We start from the raw sequence: 10,841 nt of genomic DNA on the forward strand, positions 1-10,841 counted from the left end.
TAAAAAAATAAATAAATGTTTTTTTTTTTGTTTTTTTTTACAGATTTGCTCTCATTGTGAGTATTTTACTACAACCAGCCAAAGTGAATAATAGCTTTCAAGCAATCTTGTTCAAATTCAAGTGGCTCAGCGTCACTCAGGGTCACAGACACCTTAAAAGCCACTGCGAGTCTGTTGAAGTGAAACAAATGAAACTTTGGGATCACTGTTGTGCAAGGACCCATCAACAGCATTATGGGAACCACCGATCTGCGATGGTTGGAGTAAAAGCACTGTTGACAGAACACGTGACACCATAAAGACGAGATTATTTATTCTTCCTGAATCTGAGCACATTATCATGACGACTGAGTGAAATATGCTCTCTGCTTTGTTCACTGACATTTCAAATAACAGTATCTAACTGAGCGTCCACATCAGAATATTTGACAGCTTGATGTGCAGTCAGGAAGATCAATGAGAATAATATAAAAAAAATAAGATAAATTGCCAATTCCACAAATGTTGCCTTTTGCAGGTTATTAACAGCTCAGGTGGAAAAAGTCCATATGATGAGCAACAGATGATGGAGAGAATTGGCGGAGACAAAAATTCTTGATTTTACTTCCTCTTCCTCCTCTTCAGGGCTTTCCACTCTCCCTCTTGGGTGGCCAAGCTGCCAAAGAGCTCTCTCACCTTCCTCTTTCTGTCTGAGTCCCTGAAACACACAACGTGCAGACATTAAAAGCTGTCACTAAAAGAAGCAGGGGCACCTTGGTTCACCTCTATGTGGACGTGGAATTTTAGTCGCACCTCTTCATGACCTCGCTGAGCTTCTCTGTGGCCAGGAAGCGGGAGTCCTTCCTGATCTCCCTCAGAGCTCCCTTAAACTCCTTCTTGTACTTGTGCTTCAGTCGCTCCTTCTCCCGCTCCTCCCTCGTACTGCCGCGCTTCTTTCCGTAGTCCAAGCTGGCAAACAAAAATCCAAAATATATTATATATTCACGTGTTCACAGCCAGCTTTTTGAATACTTTTAAAATGGCCACTTACACCTCAACAATCTTGGGTGTGAGCATCTTCAAAGGAATAGGTTTCTTCTTCTCAAAAACTAGCCGACTGCAGGTCACAGGAGCGCTGCTGACGGCTTTTAAGATCCTACAGTGGAACTCCTGCCACAAAAGAACAAACACTGTAATTACCTCAGAAGATACTGCGAGAGGAAAAAAAAGAAAGACACGTGCCCGCTTGCATCACAGTGACCTGGCACTAACCTGCAGAGGTTCTGGTAACGTTTGGGTGGAAAGATGCTTGGAAAGAACAGTTCTGATTGGCTGGAAGATGTGCGTGAAGGAAGTCAAGTCTTTGTAGAGCAGGCAGCATCTCTCCAGCAGGTCGAGGCACGTAGACAAACACGCCAACCTGCGACACGACACGATGATGCCGTTTTTCAGTTGTAAGAATTCCAAACTCGTCACATATCACTGACTTTATAGAATTCCCCTTTGGGATAAATAAAGTGTTTTTTCATTTCAGAATTAAAATCGCTTCCCCTGAGCACTCGTCGTCTCCTCACATGTGTAACTGTCTGTCTGTAGGAGGATAAACTGGAAGGAGGAGGAGGGACTGCTGCGGTTTCAAATGAAAAACTTGATGCATTTTTTTGGAAATCAACCTTGGATATCCACAGTGATGGATTTCTTTTTGCCCAGGACGCTGTGTGTAGGGGCACGGATGTAGAGTATAAGCCTACAATCGTATCAGGTGTATTTCTCACATGTATTTAGGGACTGTTTTACAGAAGCAATATACAATCACTTCTCAGATAATGATGGCTAAAACAATACAAGACAGGGAGGAAGCGATCCACAATAACTGACTCTCAGTACGCTGGCATCAGTTCTGTGTTGCGTGTTCATCTTAACACATTTAGACACACCAGCCTTCATGCAGAAAACCGTTCACTAAACCTTCTCCTTCCCAGGGCCTGCTTTAGCCCCCTCGCAGTTATTAACACAGAATACATGTCACCGAGTGGCCTAAAGGAATGCAGAAATTAGAAAATGACTGTGAGGACGAGGCTGGTCTAAATCAGACTGCGGGGAAAGAAACTGCAGATGACTTACTAGAAATGTAATTTGGCTCTCCGCAAGAGAGCGTATGTACGAGTTGTTGGGAAATAAAACACGGAAAAACAAAGAATGCTTGAGATGGTTATGAGAAATCATTTCGGATGAGTACAAATGAAAATGTGTGTTCTCACAAACGGTCCACAATCGTGCTCCACTGAAGCCTGTTTGCGAGCTTTGCTTTGTGCCCACACACCAGCTGCCGTGTGAAACCATGCTGGTGACTCAGACTCACACGAATGGATGCTTTGTACTGTAGAGTGTGTACAGGTAAACACATTATGATGGCCCACCTCAAGTTTTTACATCCAAACAGTATCATCATGAACATTCTCCACAAATGTCTCCATTTAGTTTTTTTTCCTTTTTCTGAACATGAAGCCGTGTGTGCGAGAAAAGACGTTCCTCACTCTCCGTCTCCCTCTCTGCCTTCCAACTGTGCCTGCTAACCATTTCACTTTCATTCATCACGCGGTATTGTTAAATCCTCGATTCTTTACTGCCTCGAAAGGTTTAGGCTCCCGTCATCAAAACCCTTGCCCGATGCGGTCAACATTTCCTAGATCTCCCAAGTAGGTCCTACTTTTCCTGCCGTTTTTATGTAAAATTAACATAAAATCATTCTGTCTCGTGAAGACTGGCCCAGCTTCTCCAGCAACGCTCCTACCTGTGGTGATCTCTGTCCAGGTCACTGCTGAGTTGCAGGTGTTGAGTATCAGACAGCGGAATGTTCTTCTTGCTCCAGCTCTTGCAGGACTCTGATGCCGACAACACCAACAGATCGCTGTACTTTCCCGATGGTCTGAAGGGGGGCACCACGGCGTAACCTGCAACACGTTGCTAAAGTACGTCAGTCCGGACTCACACCTTGCCAACGCAAGCACTAAAACATGCAGGACAGACTGGTGGGAAAGGTACCATTAGAAGCCTTCTCCTGCACGGCCAGATGTAGCGTTCCGCTCAGGAAGTTGATGAGTTCAGGCAGGAAGCGTTTGGAAAACGAGACGTACTCCACTGCCAGGCTGCAAAGCACTAAACCTGATGTTAGGTCCTGTAATGATCTAACTGGACACTAAAAGAACCAAACAAAAAAAAACACACAGACATGCACAGTGAACGTTACAGCATTTGTAGTAGAAGCTCAACTGCAAAACTTTTCCTCTATTTACTGACACATTACTTTACAAACTTCCCACCACAGTAACAACATTACACACATTACTTTTCCCCTTGATTGATTGACTTTTTTCTTTTGCTTCTTTTGGACAAAAAAACAAACAAAAAATGCATTTAAAAAAATCTGTGGAATATATTAGCAAGGTTGCTCAGCTATCAAATTAAAACTTTCTGTGTTAAATCCATGTTTAGTTCTTTTACAAACAAGTGTAGCGATTCTGTCATTTTTGCCAGGAGTCGTACAAACTCTCACATAGTAAGCGGTAACCGAGGTCAAAACAACCTCTTCAGTAGTCTAAAGAAGAGCCAGGTGCTCGAAGGCTCACCAACAACCGCGAACAAAATCTTTTCTGGGAGCTCTTCGGTGTACGGATCGATCCATTTGCTCCGTAACGAAGGTCTAAACGGCTCCAACCACATGAAAACAAACATTTTGAGGGTTGTGTTTACCTTGGTGAGAGCCTGGCTGATGTAAAGAAGCGCTGGAGTTGTAACCGGGTGTCTGAAGTCTGAAGTAGGAAACAGCAGTGCAGTCACCTTCAGGTAAATCACCTTCAAACACAAAGACAAAAATACTCGGACTAAATTTGTTATACGCAGGAGACTGACGGATGCAGGCACTGGAGATTAGAAAACCCATCGTCCAGACATGAAAATGTTATGCAGGTTTGCAAAATTCAGTTACCCATTAAAGACTAATTAAAGAACTTCTACACAGCATGTTCCAGACCGGATGCCAAGCACAAATAGAAGAAGAGCTTGTTCCCAAGTTGTTATAAACTTTACTTTACAACCTGGTGAACGTATAAAAGCCTGCTGATGGTTTACAAATCCCAGAACGGTTTAGGCCCAAAATACATCTGTGATATGTTCAGAGAATATAAACCCAGCAGAGCTCTTAGATCCAAGGACTCAGGTCAGCTGGTCCAGTCCAGACTAAACATGGAGAAGCAGCATTTAGCTGTTATGCTGCGAACAAGTGGAACAAACTGCCAGTGGAGATTAAACTTTCACCAAATGTAGACATTTTTAAATCCAGGTTAAAGACATTTCTGTTCTCATGTGTCTATGCATGAAATCTGCGTGGTATCTTTGAACTTATCTAGACTGTTGCTTGTTTTTAAATTAATTTAAATAATTTTATTTGTTACTCTTTATATTCTTTTATGTATTTTTAATGCTTCTTCCACTCCCTGCTGCAATGCTGTCATTTTATGTAAAGCACTTTGAATTGTTTGTACATGAAATGTAATATGTAAAATGTATAAAAATGTAATGTAATCAAATAAATTTGATTTGATCGTTGAAAATGTGTCCTGATTTCACAGAAAAAGCCCTGAGTGGTTTATGGTTTCTGTTTTATTAACTGTAAAGTAAATAATTTTATTCTAACCCATTCAGACCCAGAATGCCATTGGAGAGAGGAATTGTTAAGCTTTGTTTTTTTGGTGATTTTTTTTTTTTTAAATACTAAAACCTTTATTTCTCAGCCTTTAAATGTTCAAATAATAGCTGGAGTAGTGTCTGTGTGACTTGAAAATGAGCCAAGTGAAACGCTTACATCATAGAAAATTTTAAGCTTGGTGGTGTTTCGTGTGTGTGTGTGTGTGTACATGTTTGTGTTCAATTCAAATATTACATGTGCCTTTTCAGACATTTTCACAGCTAACAAAGCATACCATGTCTAGGGTGGGGAAAGCAGCATGACCTTTGACCTCAAGCACCTCCTCCATGCTGTGAGCAGCATCTCTGAGGATGCTCTGCACGGCCTGGCAGCCTGCTTCAGGAAACATCTGGCACAGAGCGTACAACTCTCTGCAGGAAGACATTTTTTTTAAGGAAAGAAAAGAAAATCAACAAATATATTCATTTTCGATTACTAATTATCTGAATCCAGATGTAAACTTGAGAAAGCAGATACATTTTTTTCAACTCACGGGATGAGCTTATCTATGGTGCTAAGTTCAGGGGGACTCCTGGTGGCCAGTTCTCCAATGTACTCCAAGAGAAAGCAGAAGAGTTTCTGAGGCAAACAGAGGAAACGTTAACACTACACGACACTGCCAACAAAGACATGCACGCATTGTTTAATCTGCTCCATATTGTACCTGCAGCTTGAGCTTGTTGCCGACAGCCAATCCGGGGTGGTTGCACTTCTGGGTTCTGGCCACAATGAGGCGCTGGTTGTCAGGGGTGTGACCACGGAGCAAACCTTTCAGGTCACTGTAGCTTTCAGGGGCTAAGGAAGGAAGCATAAAAGAAAAAGTGGTCAAAAACTGATTATTAAGGGCTCTGTTACAGGAGAACATTGATTCATACCCATACTCTGCCCAGATCATTTACATATTTAGTATGCCTCCGTATAATCAGAAGTTTCAGAGGCAATCAAAATCCATTTTATGAAAATAAATAACTTCTTTAATAACTGTAGTTACCAGCAAATGTGTATGGAAGTTCTGCTTTGGCTGCCTCCTGCTGGGCCTTCATTTCCTCTTCAGTAAGACTCTTCTTCGGTTTGGCGCCGGTATCTTCATCCTCCTGTTTTGGCTCCTCATTCTCGCTTTCTTGCTCAGAGTCTAAATCCGAGTGGCCATCTTCTTCTTCACTGCTCCCCTCCTCCTCTTCCTCCTCCTCCTCCTCCTCTTCTTCATCATCAGTATCCTCATCTGCATTTTCATTTCCCTCCTCTGCGTCCGACTCCTGTTCTTCACCGCTCTCTCCTTCTTCTCCATCCTCATCCTTGTCTTCTTCTGACTCCTCCCCAATGTTCCACTTCCCATCCTTTACATGAGAAGGAGACACCCAATGTATTATCCCCCCCAAAAACATCAAGAGTACGACACATTCGGAGAAGCATCTCAAAGAAAATACATTCCTCTTTAACGTGTGTGCCATCTCATACCTGATAAGCTAGGGTCTTCTCGTCATTCTTATCAAGGATGAAGCCATCATTGAGGTCATCGGCGGACATGTGGATCCGACTCTGCGGACCTTCCCTGCCTTCATCTCCTAACATTCTCCTCAGGCGGTCCGCCTGAAGAAAATACAGAGTAAATGTAATCCATTAAATAGACCGTAAAGACTTTTTTTAGTCTAAATTTAACCAATTTTGGTGAAATAACCACCTCTAGTTTCTGCAGCTTCTCCTTCTCTTCCCTTGCCAGCTCCTCCGGGGTCTTCATCTTCTCCGAGGGCTGAACCTTCATGTCGAAGACGAGCTCGCGGACCATCATGTCATATTGTTCCAGCTGGATTGAAGTGGCAGAGATCAAAGAAATATGAGTTCACAGAGCTGAGCGGAACAGCAGGACTTTGGGGAGTGACTGTTGGGTCCCTACTTTGGGTTTCTCCTCCGGCTTGTCGGCTTTGGGCGTTTTCTTCACCATCAGAGACTGAATGCTCTTCCAATCCTGATCCAGCTTCTCAGTCAGCTCCTGTGCCTCCTCCTTCTGTACCTGTCGCTCCCTCTGAGAACAAACAAAAACATTGCATCATCTGGACATCATCTACTCTGAAAGATCGATGCATTCTCTACTGCAAAATATAGCCCAAATTACTCAGTCAAAGTCTAAAATGCCCACAGTTCGGTACGCTTTTAATCAACATCCAAGAAGAACAATGTGACAAAAGAGTTAGCGTGGCACCACATCCAGATAAATAAGGGCTTTTATCAACATGACTGCGCTGCTCGGTCACCTTCTCCTGCTTGGACTTCTGGATGAGCTCTTCAATGAGCTCCTGTCTGGTCCTGGCCCTCAGGCTTCCTTCCTCCTCCTGCTGCTCCCCTGATGTCTTCTTCTTGAGGAGGCCGCCTCCTCCTCCTCCAAAGTGGGAGGCAGTCAGCTCAGCTAGGTGAAAAAGAAAAAAAAATACCGTTACTAAAACATGCCAACTCTGACATATACGAGTTGGAACAAAAGGAATATCACATTTCTTATTAAGGAGCTGCTAAATTAATGAGTTACTTGAAGAGACACACTCCAATTCACCCTGTTCATATAATCCCAAGTGCAGTCACCTAAACACATTAAAATGTCTCAGACTATGAGAAGCTTAGCTAAAGGAGTGAACAAGAAGGGGAAAAAAAGCTGCTTCGTGTTTCTTAAGACAATATATAATGACAAATCTGATCACTTTAAGTAAAGAAAAAAAAACAGTATTTGATGAAAATAAGAGGATTTTCTTTTCATTCACTGAGATAACCCACCTGATAAAAGCCCTTTCTCTTCCGATTCATCATCGCTATTCACAGCGTCATTGAATTTCTCCATTTCAGCCAATGACTGCCCATAATGAGTCAGCTCTTCCTCCTCATTCAGGTTGTACAGATCCTTCTTTTCATGGACGCGCTGAAATTCGAAGCCAAGCAGTAGAAGTTGAGGGTTTTATCAGCTCTGCGAATAAGTCTAGTCACATACAGCACATAAAGATATATATATTTGCTTTTATGTCATTATAATGTCTCTCTTCTGTAGTTCAGAGGAAAGAAAGTGGAGAAGAACTTGTGAACTCATGAAGGCAAGCCCCTGTGTTCTTTTCAGATAACCCCATCACTGACCTGTCTCTCTATGGTGAACCTCTGTAGGATTTTGTCTTCTGGTGCCATCTTGGCGTCATATTCTCCGAGACGTCTGTCGATTAATTTGTTGGACTTGTTCTTCTGTTTGTATTCCTTCAGGAGGGTTTCCTTTCTCTGCAAATAGAAACATAATTCATCCTTATGATTTAATTCTACTCCTTCTGAGGTAAAGAACCGTATTTTAAAGGAACACGGCATTGTTTATGCATCAAGACCAACAATGTGACGCATTTTTAGATAAACGGTTCCTTCTGTTCTTACAAATCCTTTCAGTCACTCCAGCAGAAAATCTCTCTCAGCATGATACTGCGAGCAGCCAGGCTTCACAGCACAGATAGCGTTAAACTGATGGCAGTCTCAGAACAGTGTCTGCCAGATTCAGCGCTACCAACATAGAACTTTTTTACCCTTTATTCAATTGTTGTATTTGATCCCACCACAGAACATGCCTTCATTGTCTCTCAAAACAGTGTTTGTTCCCAACATGTGTGTGTATGGGGGAGCAGATGGGAGACAGGTGAAAAATAAAAATCAACATCAACTCATCAAGAACTCAAAACAGTTCATTAAAGCATGTGATAATAGAAAATATTATTTTTTGTGCGGCAAAGTTTACAGCACTGATAAATACACTATATTGCCCCAAGTATTCCCTCACCCATCCAAATAATTTAATTAAGATGTTCCAATCACTTCCATGGCCACAGGTGTATAAATTCAAGCACTTAGGCATGCAGACTGCTTCTACAAACATCTGGGAAAGAATGGCTCGCTCTCAGGAGCTCAGTGAATTCCAGCGTGTCACCGTGACAGGATGCCCCCTGTGCAACAAGTCCAGTTGGGAAGTTTCCTCGCTACTAAATACTCCACAGTCAGCTGTCAGTGGTATCATATCAAAGTGGAAGCAATTGGAAACGACAGCAACTCAGCCACGAAGTCAGTGTAAAATGACACAGTGGGGTCAGCGGATGCTGAGGTCGCCAACCTTCTGCAGAGTTGATTGCTACAGACCCCCAAACTTCATGTGGCCTTCAGATTAGCTCAAGAACAGTGTGTAGAGAGCTTAATGGAATGGCTTTCCATGGCCGAGTAGCTGCATCCAAGCCATACATCACCAAGTGCAATGCAAAGCGTCGGATGCAGTGGTGTAAAGCACGCCGTCACTGGACTCTAGAGCAGTGGAGACGCGTTCTCTGGAGTGACCAATCACGCTTCTCCATCTGGCGATCTGATGGACGAGTCTGGGTTTGGCGGTTGCCAGGAGAACGGTACTTATCTGAGTGCCAAGTGTAAAGTTTGATGGAGGGGGGATTATTTTTCAGGAGCTGGGCTTGAAACCTTAGTCCCAGTGAAAGGAACTCTGAATATATATTGTATCTCAGTTGTCAGATCAAGTCAAAACTTCCCTGAGTCCTTATTGCAGTGGGTGTATTGTAGTGTCTCGTCTAATTACCTTATTGATGGCTTTGGACCGAGATACTCCTGGCAGACCCACATCGTGCTTGGTTTTTCTCCCCAGAACATCAAACTTCTTTCGGTTGATTTTCACCTCAAAAGGGTTATTTTTTATCTCAGTGCTCGTCTTGGTTTTGCGGACTTTGTCAGCAAGGCTCTTCTTCTTCTTCTGTGGCTTCCCCATCTACAACAGAGAAGGGGAAGATGACAAATCCCTGCCCCTATGTATACTCAAGTGGGATTTGAAAGAGAAAAATGAGCAGGTAGCTTAATAGTCTTTCATGGGGTCTAAGAGATGCTCTGGTTAACATTAGCTCAAAGTTAGCTTATTTTCACTTAACTTCTAAGGGAACACAGAGAATCAACAGTACTTATTACGTTAAAAAATATTTTAAAAAATAGAGTAACAATGTTGTTGATCTGACTAAAGGAGTTACAGTCTACATGATAACAAGCGTCAACAGCTCGCAAACAAACAAACATTATCAGACAGAGACGATGTTTTACCTTTTAGCCGTGTTGGGGAGTCGAGCTCTTAAATCCAGGCGGAACAAAACAGTAATCAATTGCGCTCTGCCGACACCCAATTTAACACATAATTGTTTATTTTTCTTCTACCCGCGTTGCTTTATTGAGTTTCCACGTTCCAGCGTGCACAGCTTTAGGTCAGGGTTCAAAACAGTGAGGCGGATTGCTACTTCCTGCAAGACATTTCCAAACAGCGCCCCCAGCGTCAGACATAGGAAGTTCATTCTTGTCGGGGGAAAAAAAAAAAGTTGATTCGGTTTGAAGTCTGCTACTGAGATGAGCTCAAAACTCTGCCGTGACTGCAGAGAATGCTCCCTATATAATAACGTTCTTTTTTTTTTTTAATTAAAGTGACATTATCAAGTTATTTACTTACAAAGTACAATTAAAACAAGAGTTGACCAAAAGTGCTGCACAACTATAACAGCAAACAGAGCAGAATAAGCTATGGTAGTGTCCATTAACACAACAGCAGAGGCATGTGCAGGCAGAGAGAGAAAGAGAACATAAATAGAAACAAACCTTGTAATACAATAAGTCCTTAAAAGCAAAAATACAACTATACTACAAGATAGAGGTAGCTGCATCATTTGTGTTTTAAAAGTGTCAATAGTGAGGGCACGTTTAACTGACAGTGGGAAGCTGTTGAAGCTTTAGGGGCACCATCTACCCTTCAAACACACTTTGATTGACGAAAAGCCGTTTTTTTATTTTTTATTTTTAGATGCTCTAAGAGGTCTGGCATTACAGACAATTTGCTGTCAACCCAATAAAGGCTCTAAAAACTAACAAAGGTTTTCTTTTTGAAAAAAAAAAAATGGAAATGGGATGTTGTGCTTAAATCAGATGGAACCCAAAGTAAGAGCATACAATGTGAATAATATTAGATCTCAAAATTGATCCTTTTATTATGCATCTCCATGGCTTCCTTCTATCTTTACTTCACAATATTTCCGATGATTTCCTTAGATCCACCCTCACGAAGAGACAAAGTCTT

General features: G+C 42.2%; 1 protein-coding gene across 1 annotated transcript; it reads right to left on the reverse strand.

Annotated features, from left to right (window-relative positions):
* Nucleotides 1–291: 291 nt before the first annotated feature.
* nop14 (NOP14 nucleolar protein homolog (yeast)) lies at nucleotides 292–10,049 on the reverse strand. Its single transcript, XM_075455718.1, has 19 exons — nucleotides 9,824–10,049; nucleotides 9,315–9,500; nucleotides 7,841–7,975; nucleotides 7,490–7,631; nucleotides 6,979–7,130; nucleotides 6,621–6,749; nucleotides 6,408–6,530; nucleotides 6,185–6,316; nucleotides 5,718–6,063; nucleotides 5,391–5,521; nucleotides 5,220–5,305; nucleotides 4,962–5,097; nucleotides 3,733–3,834; nucleotides 3,025–3,178; nucleotides 2,774–2,933; nucleotides 1,252–1,399; nucleotides 1,031–1,149; nucleotides 793–948; nucleotides 292–697 (listed from the first exon to the last, which is right to left on the reverse strand). Exons 2-19 carry the CDS (start codon nucleotides 9,498–9,500, stop codon nucleotides 601–603), a joined length of 2,634 nt encoding a protein of 877 aa, XP_075311833.1. The 5' UTR covers nucleotides 9,824–10,049; the 3' UTR covers nucleotides 292–600.
* Nucleotides 10,050–10,841: the final 792 nt, after the last annotated feature.

Source organism: Odontesthes bonariensis, chromosome 22 (genome assembly GCF_027942865.1).
Source record: "Odontesthes bonariensis isolate fOdoBon6 chromosome 22, fOdoBon6.hap1, whole genome shotgun sequence".
NCBI lineage: Eukaryota > Metazoa > Chordata > Actinopteri > Atheriniformes > Atherinopsidae > Odontesthes > Odontesthes bonariensis.